The 26314-nt window shown below is 38.6% G+C and overlaps 1 protein-coding gene across 1 annotated transcript in view; it reads left to right on the top strand.

The window, feature by feature from the left end:
* Nucleotides 1–9381: 9381 nt before the first annotated feature.
* LOC105252487 overlaps nucleotides 9382–26314 on the top strand; it is an 82860-nt gene continuing 65927 nt past the window's right edge. Inside the window, exons 1-4 of the mRNA XM_025410061.1 lie at nucleotides 9382–9448; nucleotides 9526–9727; nucleotides 13068–13408; nucleotides 14766–15190. Of these exons, the coding sequence (XP_025265846.1) occupies nucleotides 9382–9448; nucleotides 9526–9727; nucleotides 13068–13408; nucleotides 14766–15190 (1035 nt within the window). The remainder of the gene's footprint in view (nucleotides 9449–9525; nucleotides 9728–13067; nucleotides 13409–14765; nucleotides 15191–26314) is intronic.

Raw genomic sequence — 26314 nt, 5'->3', positions numbered from 1 at the left:
TGAATAAATCAACAAAGACATTATTTGTTAAAATATCTTCCCTTTTATTAATTCATTTATTTTTAAGATATTATTTATTTATAAGCTATTCTCAAATTATAGTTTAGTTTTTTTATTTATCTCAAATAATTTTCTCCACACAATTCACGTATATATAAAGCTATTTCTAATTATCCTTTTTATTATAATAATATAAATTTTCTTATATTATTATATTATAATAATATAAATATTTTTTTATATTATTATATTATAATAATATAAATTCTTTAATATTATTGTATATAATAATATAAATTTTTTATATTATTATATGGCACTATTATTTTATTCTCGCATCATAAATTCATATTTTAACGCAGACTCGTTTTTTAGCACTCGGTGTCTTGCATCTACACGTCCAGTTTTCTGAAACGTATCCGCGGCGGACGAAACAAAGGCAGACGGGCGGGCATCGGATATCGGGACAAATCGCGTTGCGTAAGACGTCGGTCGCTGCCGCCTTTTTATTTCCCGGAAATCTCTCGGCTGGATTTATACGTCGAGCCTGCCGGGCAAAAGGATGACAGGAGCGCCCGATCGCGTCCGATCTTGCGCGCGAGAGCGAGTGGGAGAGCGATCGCGCTATCCTTGATATTTAGCGATTGATTGGCAGGATTGCCAATTTGGCCAATTATCGGCGAGCTTCGCGGAACAGCGAATCGAAATTACATAGTCGGCGCGACGATCGAGTTCGCGCCAGAGCGAGACAGGAGCTCCAAAGTGCGTTACGTATCGTTGTCTCTTTCTTTCTCGCCCTCTCCTTCTTTCTCTCTTTCGCGGCGATTGTGATTTTGGATCCGATCGATGCCCCTCGGCCTCGGATCGAATAAATAAACCCATGTTGGACGGATTCGGGAGCCGCGGACGGGGATTTCGAGATTCCGGGATTCGTTCTCTCATCGCGTTGAATGTCATTCGAATAACGCTGGACGAGATCGATTAAGATAAAACAGTGTATTCTTAATAATGATGTAGTAGGAATCCATAAAAAAATTTTTTTTTGTACGAGTATAATATAATTTCGGGATAGATGAACCGCTGTTTGAAAAATTGTGAGATTGATCAGAGTGAATTTTGCAAAAACGAGACAGATAGTTTTGTTGATTTCGCGTTTTTTTTTTCTTTTTAATATTATTTTATTTAATAATGAGTTGTGATTTCTTAATTATTTATTGGGGAGTAAATTTTGAATAAATTGAGTACTTTTTTATTCCTTATTAATTACATATTATATATATGTATTTATATATATGTATTATATATATGTATTTATTTATTTATTTATTTCATTATCTCTTTATTAATTTATATTTTGAAATTATTTAAATGGCTTATTTGAAATTTATTTGTTATAATATTTGTTATAATATAAATATATTTATATATTTTTTATAATATAAAATAAAATATATAAATATAAAATATATTTATATATTTATTATAATATAAATATATTTATATATCATTACATATAAGTACGTTTTAAATACATTCAATCAGTTAATACAATACATTCTTGGAGCTTGCATACAGCATGTTCTTCTCTTCTTGCAATTTCAAAATAACCATCACACAGTAATTGGATTTCATTGTACCTCTCTTATTTTACGGCTTTTATTACATAACGTTTTCGTTTCCATTTAATTATGCATCTTCGTGTATTCAACAGAGATATAAGTTGATTTTACATCTCTAAAATAATCGTGCGAAGCAAGCTGTATAAGATAATTTAGAGATATTTCTCTTGCTAAGGTAAAACCAATAATTCTATATTAATTGGTTATTATTTTAATATTTTATAAAATACATACTTTAACTTTTATTTCATACATACAGTTTATATATATTATTTTACATACATAAAATATGAAGAGAATCACAAAAATAGGTCAAATAAAGTAGATTTTCTCCCGAAAATAATTTAAATTTACATATAATTATATTTATCACTTGTCACGATAATCATTATATTTTTTGAAAAAATACTTATAATAAAAAAATATAAATAATGTTTTGAAATATTTTTTTGATAAAATAACTCTTGTGAAGTGTGAGATAAAAAATATTATCATGTGTGAATAAATAAATATAATTTTCATAGAGAGTAGATTCCAATTTTCCTCTAGAGAACTATTACATCTTCGACATTTCTGACTTTTAACATTGCGCTTAATTTAATCAACGTAACAATACTTATTAGACGAGAAATCTTGATGAGAATTAATACTGCTAAATTAGATATCAAGACCACCCCCATCCCCGTCATGTTGAAATGCCTCTAGACTATCTTACAGAAGGTTCGACACCGAATACACGTCGATGTACGTACGGGAATGTGCATGCCACTGCCGGATAAATTCAGGTGAACGTGAATCGCGTGCGTTGCACCGTCAGATCGGCATGTTTGGCCTCTGCTTCGCCGCTAATTGCCGTGACAGAAGCCAACTGCATCGGAGGAATTGCGAATTACACATCGTACTTTGCACGACACACCATGTATGACGTGTACGCGGCAACACGTCGCGAGATTCCTCGCTTTAACGCGAGCCATTTCGGCTTTTCAATCTCACCTCCGCTATCTCTCGGCTGTTTTTTCCAACCCTTACATCCTCGGCCGCTTCCGGGGGAGATGGGGGAGGAATATCGGTTGTGACTTTTTCGCGCGCGCGGCACAAAGTCGTAAAATTCTCGAGGGGAAGCCAGTGACTATCGATTTCACGTGTTTCCTTTCGGAAATTGCCTTGTTTTTTTTTTCTCTCTCTTCCTTCTCCCGCTTCATCGTCTCGCACCCTCGCGTTTCGGGTCAACGCGGAAGATCGATACGATACCGCGGACCTCACGATCACCTGGGTGGTCCACCTCGCGCCAAGTCCTCTCGGCTTCTGGGACTGATTTAATTTCGGCTGGATGTGGACCGCCCGGTTGCTGAATTCACTCAACGTCCGTTTGCTCTCTCAATTCTTCCTTGCGACACCGACTTTCGGGACGCGAAAGAACTGTTTCTCGCGCTAAAATTGAGTCAGGAGTTTTACTTTTGGGGAAAAATTTTTAGCAAAGGGTTAAAGCGTGAAATGCGCAATACAGGGTAGGCCATTTTAATATATGCACTGAAATATCTCAAAATCCATAAGTTTAAGACAAAAATGTTTTAGACGAAAGTTGTATGGCTTGAAGAGCGACATAAGATGGTGCCATTAGTTTGATCTTGAAGAGCCATCTGAAGGTCACATGAACGTCACCTCCAACTTTTTAAATGGGACACCCTACATATTTTTACATATTCTTGTAGCATGTATCAAGAGCTTTCCAAAACACTATAATAAAGTATTTTTTCATTGAGTACTTTCCCAGTTATGAGGCTTGAAATAATTTTTTAATTTTACATAAACCATAAAATATCTAGTAAAATATTCATTTCTTTATTATCTTACCTTAATACTTTTATGTACAAAATAATGAGAAGAATCAATTGGTGTAAAGAAAACACACAGTTGTTTTTAAAAAAAAATATGTAATTGTTAATTACGAATTACATATTTTTTCTTCAAAACAATTATGTGTTTTCTTTACACCAATTGATTCCTCTCATTATTTTGTACATAAAAGTATTAAGGTAAGATAATCGAAAAATGAATATTTTACTAGATATCTTATGGTTTATGTAAAATTAAGATATTATTTCAAGCCTCATAACCCGAAAAGTACTCAATGAAAAAATACTTTATTATAGTGTTTTGTAAAGCTCTTGAGACTAAAGAAAAACTATAAGAATATATAAAAGTATATAGGGTGTCCCATTTAAAAAGTTGGAGGTGACGTTCACGTAACTTTCAGGTGACTCTTCAAAGTCAAACTAATGGCATCATCTTATGTCCCTCTTCAAACCGTACAACTCTTGTCTGAAACATTTTTGTCTTTAACTTATGGATTTTGAGATATTTCATTGCGTAGATTAAAATGGCCTACCCTGTATATCCAAAAACACAGCCAATGTATCCTTAAAGCAAGAAAATTGGCGGAGTGCGGGACCGTTTCAACCCATAAAGCACGAAATCCCCATTGAACTATCCATCAATCGATTACCCCCTTTCCTCCTCCCCGACTTTGACTGCCGGTGTGTTCTCTCTTAACAAATATCAATTTGACTGCCGTCTAGCCCATTTCTTCGCGTGAGCCGAAGCCGAAGGGGAGAGTGGGGGGGGGAGAGAAGAGGAAGAAAAAGATGGCGAGGGCGCTTTAAATCGCGAGGCTCGCCCGAACCGTCCGGGATAATCCAGACAGATGGGACTCGTTAATGGGACGCGAGTAATTTGCAAGAAATCTAATAACACCGCGGTTTCCCCCCCTTTCCCTTCCCCTCCTCCTCCTCCCCCATAATTCGTGGCTTGACTTTCCACCTTGCGCGGTCTCTCCCTCTCGCTCCCCTTCGTTCCCTCGATCCTCTCGTCCCATCTCGTCCGAGGACCGTCTAATGACAATACACGGGCGCCGTGCTCGTGAAAATTAAAATTCGCCCGGGGGTCGTACACGACGTTTCTCGTACAGGTGTGAGTGCGTGTCCAGGGTCCAGGTGGTCGTGCAAGATCGCGGGAGAAGCGATACCCTCGCAAGATACCTCCCGAAATACAGTACCGCGCAAAAGTTTGGTCTTAATAACGCGCGGTCTAAGACAGCAATGGCGGAAATTATGCTTTCGCGATGTCATATTATTTATTTTATTTCCGTTTCCATTCTCTTGTATCATGATTTTTATCGTGTTTCTATAATTCTGTAGCGAATATGTTGGATTTGAGAGTCGGTTTTCGGTTTAAAGGATTCTCCCAAGGGTCTGCAATAATATTACGATAAAATATAAAGTGCATCAGGATGTCTGTTTCCTTCTCAGTTATTATAGTAAGTTGTGTAATTAAGCTTGTAAAATCTCTGTACCTGCCGAGTTAAATTTTTTAATTAAGAAAATAAATGATAGAGAGATACTATGTGTTTAAGAAACTGATATATTGGCTTTCGAATTTTAATTGAAAATTTTTGAAACAAAGATTTATGTATTTGCTACTTTTAGAATTTAAAAGAGTTCCCAATATATATCGATTTATCATTTGGATGAGCGTGCAATGCGTAAACTGTTAGCTTCTGAAAACTAATTGAACAAATCAAATTCAAATAAAAAAATAAAATGAATATATAAATGAAAAGAGACAGAAGAAAATCTGAAAAAATACGAATATATAATAAATAATAAATAAATATAAAGATAAGAGATTCTTCTAGTTTAGAAAATTACGAGACCTGTATCGATTTTGATATTCTTTCCCCATCTCGTCCCGAAAGGCTCTTTATAACTTCCATTTTTTTAAATTTTATTACACATTTTATGATATTTTATTGTTAACGTGTCAAAAAAAATAAATATATCTTTCCATTCAGAGATCTATTTCTCCCTCTTTCTCTCTCTCTCTCTCTTGTTCCATTACTTGCTAAAACAAATCCCTTCTAACTAGAAGTCCGACTTTTGTTCTAGATTTGCTCGAGAAAAAGAAAAGGTAAATATCGGCAAAACCAAATTCCCCTCCCACGTTTCGGTGCACATACGTGAACGTACGTCGTAGACGAGAGAAAAGACGATGCGGGGGAGCGTGGAACTCGTTAAGCAGTTTGCGGTTTCGTTCCGTCCTTTTTTTTCCACCCGGGCGCGCCTTTAGCGTAAACATATTCCGCGAAGAGATCAGCATCTTTCTCTCCCTCTGTGCGTGTATGTGTATGTGTATGTGTGTGTGTGAGAGAGATGCGCGCGCGCGCATCACTTTTTCCTCCTCTTTATTTCTCCTACCGGCCGTGTCTCTCCTCCCTCCCCCTCGCCTCCCCTCTCGCGTGCGTCTTTGTTTCTTATTACGTGCCTGGTTTCTGGTATTTAGATTCCGCCCACGATTGAATTTCTCACGACGTTAATTTAAGGAACGACAAGAGCGCGTAAGGTGATTACGTTTTTTTTTTTTTAAACCGCAAAATAAATAGAAATGTCCATTTTCCTTCTCTTTCTCGGGGAGAGGAATTATCGCGAAATGAAATGTTCCGAGGATCGGTCTCGGAGCCTCCCGATACCGCGAGGACTCGTTCTTTACTTGGTCTTCGAAAAATGCGCGGGAGGAGGAGGGGAGGGGGAGGGGGCGCGTTCGTCTCCGAATTTTATTTCGCCCGCGAGATTTTCGGCTTCGCGAATCTCTAGTTAATCACGTACTGAGAATGCCGATCTATATAATCTCTATGATCGCGAAAATATATGACCGACGAGGAAGAGGGGGTGAGGGTGGGGGCGATTCGCCCAGAGAGAAAGAGAAAGAGAAAGAGACAGATTAGACGCCGATTAAAATTCACGGCGTGTCCGGGCGGCATAATTTGATTTCGTAGGATCGAGTTACATCGAAACCTTTCTTTTTCTCCCCCCTCCTCTCCTCTCGAATTTTCATTTATGCAATAATAATTATTATATTATAATTGAATACATAAATTTCAAAAAAATATAATTATTTACTTATTGAATAATTCTCATGTAAGAGAAGAAAAGTTGGTAATTTGGGAAGAAAAAAAATTAGAAATATCCTTGAAAAAGATATTTATTCGCATAAATTACTTAACCAGTCATTGCAAATATTTCTTGCGTGTTTATAAAGAAATATTTTCTCCTTAAAAATCTGTTTAAAAATCGTTCTTTTTTTTCGATTCGGCGCAACCCCGGATAACTCTTTTGACGATTAGTAAGATCGAAACGCGCTCATTATTGATTCGCCACGATAATTAAACAAAATAAACTCGCGAATTTTGCGAAGATCGAGTTACACGCGATGCGAACCCGATTAATTTCGTTCGATTAGACACGAGATCGGTGATATTTTCCCTCGGAACGAGGGCCTCTCGGGTCTACCCTTCACCTCTCCTTCTTCCCGCCCGTTCGATTTGCACGACCTGTAAATGTCTCATAAATATTTCTCTGTTCTTGACAGTCTCTCATTTCACATTGAGAGAAATTGTCGTTGACATTTAAATATATAATACAATATCTATCGTTCTATAGTTTCCAAATCTTGAGTTTTTTTTTCTCTTGATATAAAATAATATAAGAAGAATATAAGAAGAGAAATATCACGAGAAAATTAATAACACGAATTTTTTAAACTAATATGTCTTTTTTTTCTTAGGAATTAAATACTGCATTTTTTTAATTTGTAAATTTGCTCCGCTTAATTAAATTACTCATTTTTTGTTTATGTGCTAAATATAATGCGTAAAATATAATATACCTTATTAATTATTAAAGAGAAAATATAGAAAATATATTTTATTAATTATTTATTAATTAATAATTGATAAAATAATTGATTATTTATTTAATTAAAAAGTTACACTTTTTAATTACACAATCTGTACATGTGTATACAAAACGGTTTGTATGATTACATACAATTAATAAAATAATTGCGGATTCAGTTTTTGTATAGAATCCCCGAGTAGGTAATTTTTTTCGCTACCGAAAGCGAGTTCAAGCCAATCGATTATTCACGTTTGTCAATCGTATCTCGTGAGATTTGTGCCGTGCGATTCCGGGTCGCTTTGAATTAGCGGGTGGTCCGGCGTGTCGGTCGACGACGGGGGTGGGGAAGGTGGGAAGGGGGGCGGGTGATGCTCTCTCCTCGCCGTTTCCCTTCCACTCTAAATCTCAGACTGGATCGGGCCGCATTAAGAGTCGGACAGCATTAAAGCGTTGTTTAGCAGGCTATTTTGAATTTTAATTCCCGCGGCCCCGGCAACGTAACCGAGGTGTGGAATAGATTAGTTTTCGCTCGCACACGACTGTCAGCTACTTTGCCGCGGGGCCCCGACTGATTGACCGACTTGATCGCAAGAGCGACAGATAACTCCCCCTCCTCTCCTACACACCCTTGCCCTTCTGTTTCTCCTTCATTCACCTCTTTTTATCGTTTTTCCCTTAATTCTGCATTAGTTCGTCCTCTTTCTCTCAACGATTTTCTTATTTCAATCTCTAAAGTTCTCTTAAGTTGCTCTAATAGACTGATTGGTGCAAATTTCGAGTAATCGAATCAGACATTCAAAGCGATTGAATGAGATATTCATAATCGACAATCGTGTACTAATTATACAGTAAAAATATGGATAAGAGTATAAAATTTCAAACGAATTAAGAGATATAAATTTATTGTAATTTTTATTAGGGTTGCACAAGACCCAAGACAAGACAATTCGTAAAAATATTGTATTGGTATTGAAAATTTTCAAAAATTTAAATCTTGTCTTGGTCTTGAGTGAATATTGGTAGCAAAAATCTCGTCTTAGTATTGTCTTATCTCGATTTTATTAACAATTTTTTATCTAACATTAAAAAATTATTTAAATAATATTTAACATAATTTTTGTAATATAATTTGAAATAATTATTACTATTGTATTATATTTTAATTATAATTATTACTATGTAATCGATATAAATGCCGTCTATTTACATAAAAAACATTTACTGTTTCATGGAAAACAGAAATTAATAACTATTTACAGGCTCCAAGGGAATGTGCAGATATAAATATTTTGGAGTGGTCAAAAAATTAAGTTCATATTTATCCCACATTGTCAAAAATGGCTCGAGACATTTTAAGTTCAACTGCCTCGTCCGTGCCAGTAGAAAGACTTTTCTCAATAGGAACTCTGACTATGTCAAAAAATAGAACCAGATTACAAAGTAAATCTTTAAAAGCACTAATGTGCATCAATTCCTGGGTGAAATACTCTTTAATGTCTAAAATTTGCGAGTTTGATTTCTAATTAATAAAAATGTTACATTGTATTAATATGAAATGTTTTTAAATTTATCAATATAAATGTTTCTATTGAATAACATTTTTTTAAATTCGTATATAGTGATATTGTTTTCATTTACAAATATAAATATTTTAGTTTTTTGAGAACCATTAATCTTGACAAGACTAATAATCTTGACAGTCTTAGTCTTAGTATTGTCTTGATAACTAATTAAAAATCTTGTCTTGATCTTGTCTTGAAATTCAAGACAAGACAAGACAATATCAAGACTAATCTTGGTATCTCGTGCAACCCTAATTTTTATATGAATTTCTCTAAAAAAATATCAGTAAAAATGAATTTTGACTGCAATATTTCTCTACCTGCTAGATTTTAATTGCAGATATCTCTTATATATATCTTCTCAATCGGCGGAAGATTATCGTTTAACGCGGCAATTTTCCGATTGCTCGCAGGAGGAGGAAACGGCGGTGACAATCGGCGGAAACGACGGAGGATCAGGCTCGCTCGATGAAGACGCCGCGCGTCTTGGCTGCTCTGGAAAAAGGAAAGAGGAGAAGCGCGGCCGCGGTTCAAGGTCGCTCGTCTGGAATCCAAGTTCGGCTCTCTCGTTGTTGCCTCGCGGTAAAAAGAAGAGGGATGATCGATGGTGAGAATCGACCGGGCTAGTCACTGTGGCTTCGTACAGGAGAAGACATCACGTTGCGGAGGAGGTGCCGGGACTCTACATTCGGCGCCTGACGCTTGAGGATCCGAGGAGGAGGGAACCGTCCGGTTCAAGGTCGCAGTCCCCGGCGCGCCATATCTGTCATCCTCGTAGCAGCGGCTACGCGCGCTCCTCGCGAGGATCCTCGAGGTACGAGAGAGAGAGAGAGAGAGAGAGAGAGAGAGAGAGAGAGAGAGAGAGAGAGAGAGAGAGAGAGAGAGAGAGAGAGAGAGAGAGAGAGAGAGAGAGAGAGAGAGAGAGAGAGAAAAAAAAAAAAGAGAAGAGAGAGAGAGAGAGAGAGAGAAGAGAGAGAAAAAAGAAAAAAAAAAAAAAAAAAAAAAAAAAAAAAAAGAGAGAGAGAGAGAGAGAGGCGCGAATTCGATGTATATCACATGCATATACAGGGTGTCCCAGATTTAACGAATCAGCTGTTGATGATAGATTCCTGAGATCATTTGAAAACGAAGATCTTAGTAGCAAAATGTTGAGAAAGATTTAGCTTCCGCGCTACAAAAGATTAAAGATTACCAATCAGCGTGTTACGTTCCTATGCTCAGGGACCTAGTGCATCAAGAGGATCGCATACAGCTCTATAATATCGATATCGTTAGAAGGATCGATATAAAATAAAAAATAGGATTTTGCAGTGAGCGCGATTGTGTCTTCGATGCGATAGTAGTCAGTAGTTTGGACATTTTTATGAAGTCTTCCTCAACATTTTGGTATTAGAATTTTCGTCTGAATTAACGGCTGATTCGTTAAGTCTGGGACATCTTGTATACCCTAAAGTCGAGGTGTCCAACAAAATTCAACTAGAGCGCGATGATTGACAAGTTAGATTTCTCCCTTCATTCTCTTCCTCTCTTCAGCGAGATCTTAGAATACGAACCGGCAATTAGGCGGTCGAGAAACTGGTTCCCAAGGAATTTCCGTGGGATCCATATTCTATATTTGGAACATTTTAACACGTCGTTCGCTCTGTTTACGCGATGGGATAATTTTTTTCCCCTTTTTTAATCACTCGTTCTAATTTTTCTAGAAAGTTAGTCAATCCACCTCTCTCGAATTTTATATCCTCTCCATCATTGCCTTCTGTCAACATGTATTCTCTTACTGCTCGAAGCAACTTGGTCGGGATGTAAACCACGAGGGGGGTTAACTCATGATCCGGGGTCGCTTATTGAATGATTAGCCTCGTATCGCGCACTTATTTAACGCGCTTGCGCCAAAGAGAGGGATCTCGTGGATCAGCTCTAGCGAGATCTCGGCGTCGCTCGGACTCGTCGTGTTCTCTATAGGACCCCGTAATTAAACGCACTAAAATTTAACGGTCGTACGCGGGCGATCGACTGCGACTTAATAAAAGACTCGACGCTATTAAGCGGCTCGCGCATTAAAATACGAGCAGCATCGGTACGTCATTATCATCGACATTTCATCTCACACTCTCCCCCCTTTCATTCCTCGCGTCTCTCTTCCTTTCCCCTACGAACTTAGGCGGACCTGACCTCTCGATATCCGGGCAAGGCCATCCAGTTTACGTGCATATATCGCGAAACTTTGAAACGTGCTCTCGTTTCTCGTCAAACGGCCGAATCCTCCCACGTTTCGCCCGAATTTCCTTTGATCTGATCTCTTCCTTTGCCCGAAAGTCGTCCGAGGCTAAGCCTCGTGGAGCTCGCTCTTTCCCTCCTTTCGGCAATTACTTCTATTGTAATTCGAGGCTCAGTCTGTAGACCACCAAGTCCCTCGAATTCTTGTCGCAGGAGTGGAATAAAAGATGTCCTTGATCGATAAGAAGTCTCAACGATAATAAATTAGACGCATAAATTAAACTATAAATGTACACGCACTGTCTATCAAATACTTATTGCTAGCGTTATTTCTATTTAAAAAAAATTGATCATAATTTTCTTTTTGATCGATTCCTTATAATCTGTCGTTATTGCTTCGAATACCTCGCGTCACTCTTTATTCACTGTTCTCTTTTATATTTATGTTTTTATATTTATTCCTTTTTATATTTATATCCTTTATATCCCCCTGGCATTCGCGTGCTTTGACTTGATTTTAATTTATCCTTAATATAATGTCGTAAACACGCAGCTAAATTATACTTTTGATTGTAGGCTTTATTTATAGTCGTAATATTTATCTTTCCCGAAGAAATGCAAACGCACGGTGGACTGATAAATTTACCGAATCATCTCCCGTCATGATTATTTCCAGAGTGTGTCCAGGGTATTATTTTTCCCCTCGAGCTCTCTCTCTCTCTCTCTCTCTCTCTCTCTCTCTCTTTCTTTCTCTTTTCTCGCGCCCGATCTTCGTTCTCCACATCGCGCGAGCACTCGCCTTTTTGCTCCGGCTATATTTTTTCATCCCCTCTTCTCGCCCAGCTTGCGGTTCAAGGTCGTAATCTTCTCGAGACCTCCTTTCTTTCAACCAGTTCTCCGCTTCGCCTCCCTTTTAATCTTTTTCTTCGGCCAGTTCCTGCGCCTTCGTTTTCGAAGTTCAAGGCCTTCCTCGATTTCTTGAATGTGCTCTCCCGACACTTCTTCCTCGTGTACCAGCGTGTATATTTTTTCGTCAATCCTTTACCCCCTTTCTCCTCGTCTTTTCCATCCGCTTCACATCGTGTTTCATTTCACTCGAAATCCCGTCTTACAGATTTCTCTCGTGGTTTTTCTTCTCCCTTTCGTCTTCGGGTTGCACCCACTGGTCAAACTTTCTCGCTTCCCTTTCATTCTGCGATTCAAGAACTTTATTCCAATCCTTATCGAATTTTTTTATTTTCCTGTTTTTCCTTCTTTTTTTAATTTTTCACATCAGTTATATTTTCCTTCAAATATTTTTCCTCGAATCTTATTATTGCTTTTTATACGTCACAAGTTTTTCCTTTTGTTTGTATCTTATTTTTTTTAATAACTAATTTCCTTTTTATGTCACTTTCGTTCTTTCCATCGAGATCTGCATCATTTCTCTTTACCGTCTCTCTCGATCTCTTCTTCTTCTCGACGTTTCCTCTTTGAAGCGTAGTACCCTCCAAGAACCTACAATCACATCTAGTTATCCAGTTGTCTGAAGTTGAGCAAGGCGAATAGCCTTTCCCGATGTCATTACGAGCCCTTTCCACCGTTCATGTGCAATCATCGTAGCGAACGATCATTGTAAAATAAACGAGATGAAAAGTGTTGCCGACTTTGTCGAACCCAGCGATTCGAACCCAGCGAATTCGAAAGACACGTCGTCATTTTTATTTATTTCTTCGCGAATGTCAAATATATTTTGCGATATTTTTTATCATAACTTTTGCCATTTAAATTTGCATTAATACATTTTAACAAAATGTGGTATAATTTAATTATTATTACTATTAATTAAAAATATACGTTTTTTTATTTTTAATTTTTATTTAAATATTTAATTTATTTTTATTTCATTTATCGTTAACTTCTTCTTAATATCTTTCAACGTGTGTGTGTGTGTCTAGCTATAGATCGTGGCTGGAAAGGATCCGGAAGGAGAGTCCGGCCTTCTTGACAATAGTATCCTTGGAGCTTCCGGAATCGCCGATTCCCTTGATAGAGTCTCAAGCAAACGCGCGGTGCAGACGTAATGTCTCTGATGAAGTCGCAAACGACAAGGATGACATCTTAGACGAGTTTCTGGAGAAGGTCACGCAGGCCGGGAAGGATAGGGAGAAGGAAAGTCGCGCAGGAAGGAACAATGTATTCCGGAGAAGTCGGCGGGATAACAGGAAGGAGGGCGACTCTCTGGAATGTACGAAAACTCTAGCCACCCTCGAGGAATGCACGAGAAACATTATTGAAGGTATGATTATATGTGTATATATTTTTTTTTCTCTTCGCGATAAAAGGAAATAAACGCGCGTGTGGAAATAGCTGGAGAATTATGGCTCTATTAAAGTTTAGCTGAGAAAAAGCCGGGCTCGCATTCTTTGAAAAAGTCGAAAAAAATGTATAGAATGCATATAATACTCCACATAATTTGCCGTGCGTTGGAGCAAACTAGTGGACAGGGATGGAAGGTTGCATTCCTTCAAATGTAAGTATTTAAACCTTACTTTTAGCTTTTTCTGTTTTAGATTTATTTTCTAATAATAAAAATAATATTTTAAATAAATTAAATTCTACTTAAATAAAATAATTTTTTTAATTATGTTGAAGTAAAAGTTCAATTTAGTATTTAAATAATTTAATTGACTTTAACTCGGAAAATAAAATTATTTATCATAATTATTAATAAAATTAAAAACTTTGGCTTTAATTTTAATATTAATTAGGATTGGTTTTTAAGATTAATTCAATTAATTAATTTTTAGATAAAGAATTTATTGCAATTTTTTAATTTAAAGGAAATATTAAAATTCAAATAATAATAAATTCAAATAATTAATTTAAATATGTATTTATATATATTTTTAAAATACTTTAAAATACTTTTAAATATTTTAAAAATACAACTTATATAAAGTCTTTTTTCTCCGAAAGTAATAATAAAATTTTTTAAAACAAATTAAATTTTTTAATTGATTTTTCTACATATTTAATTGTTAGCCCATATTCAAAATATGAGTAATAAATGATGATAAAATTATAATTTTATTTAAATTAAAAAATATAAATATAAATTAAGAGAATAAGTAAATTTGTAATTTTAGTATCAAAGATTCAAAAAATCACATTAATTAAAAATAATTGAAGAACATTTTAAACATTATGATTAAAAATTAAGTAAAATAAAACCTCCAAAAAATTAATTGGTTTCTGATGATTCAACTGTCCGTGAAATTGACCGTATCAAGATCGTAAATATTGCAAAGGATGCCACAGAAAGTGTGTATTTTTACATTTCTCGACTTTACATTTAATCATCGATTATTCTTGGAATTTATAATAATTTATCGATAACAAGATCTTATATTTTTTATCCATCTCCGCCCGATTCGCCCCGAATAAGGCACCTTTGGAAGCACCTCGCTCGCTTCTAAGGATGAAATCTATTCGGCCGAGAACGAGATCGGATTTCAAGGGCGAGGAATCGTCGCAAACGGACCTTGAAATCGCTCGTCGATACCTCTCGTGGCGATTTATCGAAATTTTTCCTCCGGCCCGAAAGGAAGAGCCTCGAAATCACGAAATTCTCGAACGGCAATATCGAATTTCAGGACCGAGCCGCGAGGGATCGAGTCGACGGGGCGTCGGCGACGATTGCATATGCTCCGAGATACCGAGGGACCTCGGAATCGACGAGACCACGAGTCCGGAAGTGACTCATACGATTCGAATCGCGATGAAGTGTCATCGTGGCCGGTCGGCGCAGGAGGAGGACGACGACGAAGAGGACGACGACGAGGCGAACGAGCGGCCAACGGAAGAGGAAACGGGGGCGGGAGGGGAGGAGAGGGCGAGGAGTGACAAGAGGGATCTTCAAGGTCCGTCGAACGCGAGGAAGGAGCCGGTGAAGCACGACGTTTCTCGCTGCACCGTCGCCGCAGGTGCGAACGCGGCGTTGGACTTGACGCTAAATTGCAATAGCGTGCGACTGACTTTTCGTGACACGAGCCTGAAGGCAGCGACGCGAGGCCGAGAGGTAAGAACGGCCGGAAACGGTCCAGAGGGGACCCCGCGTGGGTTTCCTCTCGAAAGTGGATTTTGCTGCGCGACGGGGATGTTTCTGTAGCTTCAAGAAACAGGGAAAATGTCGCGACTATTAACAACTTATCTCCCTACCTGTTCTTTCCCCTCCCTTTCTTCGCTTCCTTCCCTGACAAGATTCCCTTCACTTGTCCGCGTTCAATTATAAATTCATCTTCAAGCAGAAATAAATAGGAGACTTTAAAAATTGTTTTCGAATTAAATCTCGATGTAAATTTCTTCGGTTTTAGAATGGAATAAAGGTCGCGCGTGCATAGCGGAATAAATTATTAGATTGATGATAGTTGCCATAATTCCTCGAATCGACAGTTTTTTTCAATAAACTTAATGCGTGAGAGCGAATTTTGATGGATCGAATGTCGAATTAACGATACGATCGGCACGATAATTCGCAAAAACCGGTAGAGATTCATAATTCCAGGATTCGATTCAAATAAAAATTCCGAAAAACTGACATAACATCAGTGATGAAATGCTTGTATATTTATCTGCTATTTACGACATTTTTAGAGAGTTTTCTATTTATTTACTTGCTTCACAAGATGAATTATTAAATGTGCGAAAAAAGATGAATATATGCAAGTTTTTTTACATCATGCAAATTTATATACAAGCAAATATGTTTCACAAGTAGGATATTTTTGCGTATTTAAATTTGAAATTATTTACGCTTGAGATATTTGTAGACATTTAATTAAAAATCTTGTCTCTCGTATAAATCCCAAGAATAATTAAGAAATGAAATTTATTGTTATAAATTTGTATACGGGGTGTCCCAGACTTAACGAATCAGCTGTTGATGGTAGATTCCTGAGATCATTTGAAAACGAAAATCTTAGTAGCAAAATGTTGAGGAAGATTTAGCTTCCGCACTACAAAAGATTAAAGATTACCAATCAGCGTGTTACGTTCCTATGCTTAGGGACCTAGTGCATCAAGAAAGCCGCATACAGCGCGATAATATTGATATCGATAGAAGGATCGATATAAAATAAAAAATAGGACTTTGCAGTAAGCGCGATTGTGTCCTTGATGCAATAGTCAGTAGTTTGAACATTTTTACGAAATCTTTCCCAACATTTTGCTATTAGAATTTTCGTCTCCAAATGATCTCAGGAATCTGCTGTTAAGTCTGGGACACCCAGTATATAATTTCAAGCATAGACGTTCCAAATATAAGATATCACGTGGAAGAATAACATGACTGAGATTTTAGCGTCCAAGAGATCAGGTAAGCGCGATTCATGAAACCGTTCGTCTCGACAACGGTTCGTTCAACGTGCGGTGCAAAACGGGATCTCTCGTTGACCGAATCACCGAGATTCCCGGTGGGAAGGGACGGAGGAAGGAAAGGGGAAAATTTCTGAATTTCGCTGTCGGAACCGCTGTTTTCGCAAAAAGCCGCTCCTTTCCCGAAAGGAGAGCCGCGCCGAACGCGAGGAGAGACCGAAGCCGGAATCGTGAATCTCCCCGGCCGCAATAAATCGCAATCGCCGCGATTCGATTTCTGCGAACGCGCGCTAGAAGAGCGCGCGGGGGGAGGGGGGATACGTCGAGGCGGCCTATTAATTAGCTCGTCTAATAAATCGCGACCGGATCCGGGACGCGAGGGGTGAGCCAGAGGAGCGAGACGCTATCGCTCCCTCTCTCTCCTCCTCCCCCTCCCTCTCTCTCTCTCTCTCTCTCTCTGTCTCTCGATCACTCGCGAGGATAAGAAGAAGCAGCGAGAATAGCAGAGAACAGATGGAACGGGAAGAAGGAAGAAGTGGGAGGAATGAGCGGGGGGGGGGGAGGAAGCGAGAGATAGTATGCCGATCGAGTGAAGCTGCGACGGAGGGGGGGGGAGGAGGAGGCGGACGAAAAAGAGAGACCGCCGAGTGCGAGTTTGGCGGTGGACCGGCGCGAGATGAGAATCGCGCGTCTAGGGCCCGGGGTCCGTGCAAGTTTGGACCCCGAACCGGGTGAGAGAAGTTGGCCGCGCTCCTCCCGCCCCCTCTCACCCCCTTCATCCCGGTTTCGTCCTCCTCCGCGTCTTCCTCCCACTCTCCCTCTCTCTCCCTCTCTCTCTCTCTCTCTCGCGGGACGGACGCGTCGTGTTTTTATTTTGTCTGTGCCGCGCCGCGTTGCTCTCTCCCCCTCCCCCTCTCGCCCCTTCCTCCCCCTCCTCATCCCTCCCTCTCTCTCTCGGTCTTTCTCCGTCTCTTTCTCCGTCTTTCTCTGTCTTAGGGCGAAAATGGTTCATGGCCGTTCCCCGAGCGCCGATTTCGCCGCGAATCCTGCGCGGAGGATCGACCTCTAACTCCTTTATCCTGGCCTGGACGCGGTCTGGTCCTGCCGCTTTATTCGCCACGCTACTTTGCTCCGGCTTCGCAGTCGCGTCGCGGTTTTTCACCGCGGTTAACGTCCCCCCTTCTTCATGCACGCGATCGCATCGTTCGCCTTTTTTAACGGGCCCTAATGGAATTTCTGTTTTCTGCCGGCTAGATTATACCAGTCGCGTCTCTCCTCTCTCTTTCTCCCTCTTCTCTCTCTCTCTCTCCCGCAATCGCCCGTCGGAGAGAGTTTCGTTACTTTATAATGGACGGTATTGTGTTGGGCGATATATTGGCCGAACAATATGCGGCTGCCGTTTATCACGCGAAAAGTCGTAAATCAATTTTCGAAGCATAATAAACGAGTAATGAGCGAATATATTCATGCGACGTGCTCCTTCGAAACACGAGCATTTCTTCAAACGAACGATTCTTCGTTTATAAATTATCGGCCGGGAGATCGATACGACTCAAAATAGTGCTCAAAATTAATGACTCGTATAAGTTATCAACGGGAAGATCATTGTCTCTCCGGCGCGGCAAAAAAAGCCTCAACATCTATATGTAAATTACTCCGTCGAGTTGAATTTTATTTTATTTTGCTTCTTTTTTTCTTGCGACATGTGTATTCTTCTACGAGTTATACATCATTTTAATCTCGTTGTGTGTATTCTTGATATTATTTTAGATTCGAATCACATTTTTCTCCAGCCTTACAAGATCCAAAACCTCCTGATAATAATATAATATCATAAAAGAAATATTATAAAATTACAGTATCATTAATAATATCATATATATTAATTCATCACAGTTTTTCTAGCTCGCAAGATTCCAAAACCTTAATAATAATACAGTATAATGAAAAAAATATTATAAAATTATAGTATTATCAATAATATCATATAAATATTATTTCTCCAGGTGGAATATTTTTATCTGCGAGAAGAGACTTCTTATTAAAAAAAAAATAATAATAATAATCGTGTCTCTTGTAGTCTTCTTAGAATGCATTTTCCGCGGTTATATCATAGCTGACCTAAAGAAGAGCTCATTAACTCTGCGATGATCGCCTAATTAAACTGCGCGTCCGATGAGCCAGGACCCGGTCGATATTTCTTCCGTAAATAACCATCCTTTGCGTGTGTCGTTGCCAAGGGAGAGCCAAGAAAGAGGGAGGGACCCGCGTGAAACAATGCGAGCGCGCGTAAGTTTCTAATCGCAAAGAGAGTCCTTTTTTCCCTTGGATCAAATTACCATAAATAATGATCCCTTTGCAATATTTATAGCGACCAGGTACCCTATACGAACGCCTTTATGACCGGCCACCCTCTAACGTTCTTCTCCCCTCCCCCTCCGCGCCCCTCCTCGTATAATTTCTTCGACTTTCTCTCGTCTCATTTTAACTTTTCACCCCCCTCCCCCCGCGCCCCCGCGCGCCCCCGCATCGCGGTGTCCCGCTCCCCTCATCCTCTCGAGGCTCTCGCTCGATCGAGTCAAGTTTTCCGCCGTTTTTCTTCCTGCCTATTTCTCGCCCTCTTTCTCCCCCTCGTCCGTCTCTCCTCGTTCTCTCCCCATTCAAGGCATCGATTAACGTGTTTACCCCCCCCCCCTCTGATCCCGGGGCAGGGGGTGCAAAAACGCGCGAACAACCGCGCCGCCGACCGCAATCGACGTTCGCGGAAGATCGCGGAATCGGAAAACAAAGGGGACTTTGTGCCCGGTTGATGAGACCGAGACGTCCCCTCTCCCCCCTCCCCCCTCCCCCTCCCCCTCGTCGCGTTTTTCTTCCCTTCTGTCGGATACAACGAGGCGAGAGGAGAGGAGAGATGAGGAGAAGTGGCAGTTGGGGAATTGGTATGTTGATTATGCGCGATGGACGAGAGAGAAGAGATATCTCGCTTGTTCTCTCTCTTTCTCTCTCTCTCTCTCTCTCTCTCTATCTTCGAAGAGTAATTGCGTATTTCAATTAAGTTTCTCGTAATTTGATATAATAAGAGGATAGAGAAATTTCTAATTTTGAAGGAGATGGACGAATGATTTTGTCCGATTTTGGAAATTGATTTCAAGAGCCACTAAATTTGCGGTTGATGCATTTTATTTGATACAACGGCGAGAGCTCGAGATTAAGATGTCCGACAGATTCTTCCCTTAAATGGATTTCTCACTTGAGGATCCCGAGCCGAGAATGCGGCCTCGTTTAGCTCGATTAATTCTGTCGATTCTTTGAACCGATTATTGTGCTGTGAAGAAATCTTCAACTATGAGCAAGGGAATAATCTTCGATTAGCTATATCGTAAGAATATAAATTACGGGAAATGGAAATTTTTTAATATTTAATTTTTTTTTAATGTTTTTAATATCTATAATTTTTTAAATATTTATAATTAATTATATTTAATATTTATATCGAACTGTCTTTGAAATATTTCACATTTAAAACATATCTATGACAGGCTTGTTATTTTCACAATAATAAAACACAAATATTAGGGTGCGATACAAGATGCAATCGTCGTGATCAATTAATTAAAGCGAAGAAATCTCGAATCAATTATACAACTAATTTATGGGCTCCCTTAAATATAGATTGTATCCAATGGAACCAGAGTAAATTAGTAAAGTCTACCAAATAGTAATCCATAAATTAAACACACAAACGAATTGTGCCAGCAGACGACAAAACGACGTGAAAAAAAACGCCGCTTCAAAATATTTATCGCGTTGAAAAATCTAGCAAACGAAGAACAGGAGAGGGAGGAGGAGGAGGAGGAGGAGGGGGAAGAAAGAAGAATTGGGAAGAGATAAAAGAAATAGTAGATACATCCTTGATGAGCGATCGTTATCACGATGAAAATGCAGTCTCGAATCGATTCGTCGGCAGTCGATTCCTCTTGGCTTCTTTTATTAGACTGCCAATTTCGTGGCGTCTTCCACGGAATTCTCTCTCCTCTTTCTTTTCTTTTTTTCTCCTTTTTTTTTTTTTTGGTTCCTCTCGATACGAGATCCCGCTGACTCGAGAGACCCGCGCCGACAAGAGAGACTCGCTCTTCTAATCTCAAAGTGCCCTCGCGACGCGCTTATCTCGAGGCGACGTGACGTCACACGACGGCGGTGCACATGTTTAAGTCGTAAGAAGAATAATTCGATTATGCCGACGCCGGCCACGCTTCTTTCACAGTGGCTCCCTTGTTTCGTCCGGATTTTTTCTCCCCCCTCCCCCCCCCGCGCTCGCAGTTTTTTCGCTTTGTTTCCGGCGTCGACGCCTTTTTTTACCCTCGCGAGATCGCATCAATCTTCGCCTCGACTGCCAAGTAATTATTCCCGATTAAATCTCACCCGCCGATCGACGTCAATTTTGCGTTCGAGCGGAATTTTCGGGAATTTATTTTCGAAAATGATATCGATGTCACGTGTAATCGATCGAGGTGAGATCCCTCCCCCCCCCCCGTCTTCGATCGCGATCCAGTTAAGCAAACGTGTGTTTTTCTCTTTCGGATTTTCGTTTCATTTATTCCGATCGATCCTGCTCGGAAGGGTTTCCACGATTCCGCTGGTATATATTCCTGACCGGGGAGGAGGGAGAATTTCAATTTCTCCGTCACTAACCTCGCTTCCATCAATCTCCAGAATCGTGCCAGCCGAGTGGAAAACGAACCCGATGACTTTCCGCCTGCGGAGGTAGATTCGACGTTTCGTCGAAGCCTCAAAGGTCAGGGTTAGTCGACGCAACATTTTTAATGGATCGCTCTAAAATGGCCATCCATCATGTATCGAGCGACGAATATTTATTCGCGCGATTAATTATCATCTCCCTTCATTTATTCTCGTTCAAACGTTGTCGAAATTATCCAGCGAAATCTGCGAGATGACTTTACACCATAATTAAATCGTGACAATTGGACAGCAGATTTTTACACGACCAGATGAGAAGATACCCCGCACGCATTCTGTATTCCCGCACCTCCCGGAGCAATTTTCTTTCGTCCCGATGAATTTTCTGCTTCAACATAGAGCCGGGTTAATGAGAATATAATCTTAGTTGTGCGTGGTCTCACTCGTTCCGAGACGACATTCCCGCCATTTTGCGTTCCACGTCTTCTTCATCTCTTTCCTCTCGTTCCCTCTCTGTCGTATCCGGTCCTTCCTTCCGGCAATTACTCTCGTCTCGACGTCGCACGGAATTATTATCGTCCGTACCTATCGAATGAGAGAGAAAGAAAGAGAGAGATATCTCCTGTTCCTACTTTTATGGATGCCTCAATAAACGTCATTTGATGCACGTGTCCTGTTAACGCGTGATTTATTCTGAATGCTGATAATTTCGAAGGCTAATAAATTAAAGTTTCATATCAAAATCTTCCTGAGAATATTCAATTTGAAGCAATTAATTATCAATCTTTACAGACTTTATATATTAAATAATTTTCTCTAGATATGCAAAATAAATAAATGCATGAAAATGTTTAGAATTTTTATAAACAGTACAAATATAATATATAAATAAAATATAAAAATATATGACACATTTTACACATATGATATAAAATAATATAATAAAATAATATTTATAAAACATAAGATATAAAATGATAATATAATAAAATAATATATGCAACTTTTTTTATGTGATAAATATCTTAAACATATTTACAGAAAATTATAAGCGAGTTATTTAATTCGAGATCATCGATCTCTTGAATCTTAGATCCGAACTATACCTATTGTTCGTTTATGTGTTTCGGCATCAGTCAAATTTCGGCGTCCCCGTCAATTGGCATGCAATTCGAGGACGATTATTAAATCGTGCATCGCGCACAATGGCCCGGCACCGACCGCACAGGAAGGCTTCTATCACCGCTGATTTAGATTCATTAGGAATTTTATTATTAATTTCGCTAATTGCCGGGTTTGCCGAATTAATTGGGCGCGTCTGGAGAGGCCGCGCGTGTCTCGCGCCAATTGTTGCGTTCTTAAAGACCGACGTGGAAAATAAAAAATAAACTTGCACCAACCATATAAGGAATCGATGTATAATAGAAATATAATAAATGATAAGTCACGATAAAGAAAATAAAAGGAATAAAGAGACGAGTAATTATTAAGGTAATTCATTATTAATTTACAATTAATTGATATACACAATTTATATATGCGATTATTAAAACAAAAATGGAGGCTATAAATTAAATATTAGAGGACGAAGTTATTTTTATTTCTCTACATGTTTGTTTCTTAAGATATAAATTAGTATTAATTTTCAGTTAAAATTAATTGACATTAAAGCAGCTGTACATGAGAAATAATTTTAATTTCTATCAAGGAGTAAACAAAATTATAGAATCTTGCAGTAACAAAGATTATTTATATTTATATTTATTAAATAATATTTTATAAAAAATTATATTTATATTTTATATTTATTAAATAATAAATTATTAAAAAAATAATCAATCGCATCAATCATCTTTCTATGATAAGGAAACGAGGAAGACACTTACAAAATGATCTTGTACGATGGTAAATCGCCAGCGTCGTGAAAAGCAAGTCCTTAACTAATCTTACGGGGAGAACGCGGTACACCAGCGCGTAATTCGATTTGCGAATTGTGCGACCGACGAAGATATTCTCGAATGAACCCGACGCCTCGACACAAGTTGTATACATATAATCTGACCCAGATCCCAGGGTCTAAGTGAGGTTTAACACGAGGGAGAAAAGGGGAATCGGGAGGAACATTGAGCGGGAGGGGAAGAAGAGGGAGGTCCGGAGGGTTCCTCAGGAGTAGACAAACAAAATATAACAGCGCGAGTTACAAGGAAAGATCCCGGCGAGATGAAGGGTCTCTCTCTCTCTCTCTCTTTCTCTCGCTCTCTCTCCCCTTCCTCCTCTCGTTCTTTTTGCTCTCCTTCGCCTCTTCCTCTCTAGGAAGACGGAGAGGCGGGAGGGAGGACGAACCCTCTTGAAGCATGAATGGATTACGAAGAGCCGTGTTCATTCATTCGCTCCTTGGCGGCCTAGAAACCCACAAAAAGTGTATCTCTCGGTCAGGACCATCGCCATAGTCTATGGTCGCGGACTTTGGACGCCTATCCTTCCCTCCCTTCGCGGATCACGCTCGCGTGCGCTGAGCCTCTCGGATTTATTCCCGAAGAACTGGAAGAGAAGTAAGGATTAATCCTCCTTTTTAGCACATGTAACTTGTCCCAAGGATCATTATTGTATTTCTATTTGAACCATAACGCATAAATAATTAATAATAATCTTTCTCAAAGTTTCGGATCTCCTGAACGAGAAAGAAAGACGAAGAACTATTCACTTATGCCACCTATGTCGCTTTGTTTTTGCTTACTATCAGCCAGAGCCCACTCGTGTTGAAAGATACTCGCTGCGTGTAATGACAATGAACAATTAAATTTCGATTTTTTAATCAGATTTTTGAAATACATGTTTAATTTGGCGCTTTGGGAAATTTAAATTAAATTTAAAACTTTTCAAGATTTAAATTTAAATAACATAAATTATCTTAATATCGCTAGTCAGTTAATCAAAGAAATGGATTCCCTTGATCGAAAATCCAATTCCTTTGATTTACATTTAATTTTAAATTAAAAATTTTAATCAACTTTTGATATCAAGTTTTACTCAAATTCGTCTTTTGTTTGCCGCAAAATTCTATTCAACTCCAGAAGACAAATCCTGCGCGAAAGAAAACTTGAAGATTGCCGAGAAAAATAGAAATCCCCAAGAAAGTTATAAATAGGCCTATTCGTTAATAAATATATTTGAGCTAAAATAAGGTATCCCGGAGAGAACTACACAGGGTTAAATACGTCGGCTGACCGATGCCGGTTACGTTGACCCTGAAAATACCGAAGAGAAACATAGTAAAGGACCACTTTTGCGAATCACAGAGGTCTCTCTCGTGATTTCTTTCCACGGTGAAAACGATGTAGATATTCCTACGTACATATCCCGCGGGAGGTAATTACTATCGGTCGGAGATAGCGAGAGAGAGAGAGAGAGAGAGAGAGAGAGGACCCCACAACGCCCGGGATCTCCGCTGACTTATTATTTCTTAGTGATTTTCTGAATTGCAGCGGGCACGAACGCGCGAGCCGATGTCTTCGTGACGTAAACGAGATAATGGGCCCAGCTCGCGTACCCACGATGTAGACATAATGACGATCTTAGGATTATAGTTTGTCCAGCAACTCGCGTCTCCTTCTCTCCCAATGATCCCACCCCCTTCCTCCCTCCCCCCGACCGACCGACCGGGTTAATTGACAATAATGAGAGACAAAACGGGAGTGGAAAAAGCCGGGGATAATAACGGTGAACTTGTAGAGTGATATATGCGATACGATATAAATCACGATGCGGATTTGCGGCGTGGATTATAGAGAGGAAACGTGTAGCTGAAAGTTGGAAATGAAAATTTATACTCGCAGATATATGCTATTTACGAGAGAGATTGCGCTCCGCACACGAAATTGTATTACAATTCCGATAACGCTGTTTCAAACTCTGAATGATTTTTTGGAGCGAGTGTATATTTTTTTTTTACCTGAAAAATAGGAGAAAGGAGGTAACAAGAGCACCAGAGCAGATATGAGAAAGATAAAAAGAGAAAAAGATAAAATAATATTTCAGAAAAATCAATATAGAGGACATATCGTTATCGAGAAGAGGAGATATGTATCGGTTATGTATTTATATCTAATCATGAAAGCAGGAAAAACGATTTTTATGTTTTTAGATTTTTTTGAAATATGTTGAAAATATTTCCTAACAATTTCAAGTTAATCGGATGCAAATTGACGGAGTTGCAAGTGTATGTTTTACGAATTGCCAGAATGTATAAATTCGTTTGAACACGACTACAAAGCTTCAGCTCTGATGTTTTGAGGGCTGTCAAGTCAATATATGAAGATTTAAATAAATTAAAATTATACGAGCTTGGAATAGACGATTCTGTGTAAATTAAAAAAACTATATTTTATTTAAACGTAAACTAGACGCAAATCTTAAACGCGTTTTTCTCGAAATCACTTCTTCAAAGTCGGTGAGCAAGATATTTCGAAAACTATTACACCGATTTGCTTGAAATTTTACACGCTTCTTCTACGTATATAAACCTAGTAGATGAACGAAGGATTTTGTTTTTTAATGAATACTTTTAATGAATACTTTTTTTTTACTTAATAAGAAATGAACAATTTTTAAGTCGAAAAAGAATATTTTAATATCAAATGGCCATTTTGTCCCAAAACAATTTTTCGATTAATCCTTCGTTCTACATTTCATACATTAATTATAGACAATTTCATACATTAATTACAGTTTATTGAATTTTTTATATCATATGAATCAGCTTCGAATAGCACTGCTTACCGCGCAACGTTTTTTAAAAAACAATATCCAAAAGAATAGTTATAATGTTTACATTTTTTAGTATTTTATTTTAAAAAGAATATAATAACATCCTTAATATTTGAATAAAAATTTATTTGTACAAAAAAATTATTACACTTTTCAAAAAAAATTTCCAAACATCGTACCTTTTTCGGTTTGCTGACTAGACATTAACTCCTTAAGGGGATCCGTCAACCTATCTTTTTTATCGACAAAATACTGTAATTTTTGGACATGTGCCATTTTTTATTGTCTACATAGGATTAAAAATCCTTTTCTACGGTTGAAGTTAAATGCAAACGGAAAAGCTGATTATTTACCGAGAAAAAAA

Source organism: Camponotus floridanus, unplaced genomic scaffold, assembly GCF_003227725.1.
Source record: "Camponotus floridanus strain SB8 unplaced genomic scaffold, Cflo_v7.5 scaffold3, whole genome shotgun sequence".
NCBI classification, from domain to species: Eukaryota; Metazoa; Arthropoda; class Insecta; order Hymenoptera; family Formicidae; genus Camponotus; species Camponotus floridanus.
The sequence above is the reverse complement of the archived record's forward strand: the minus strand, read 5'-3'. Positions and strand labels throughout refer to the sequence as shown.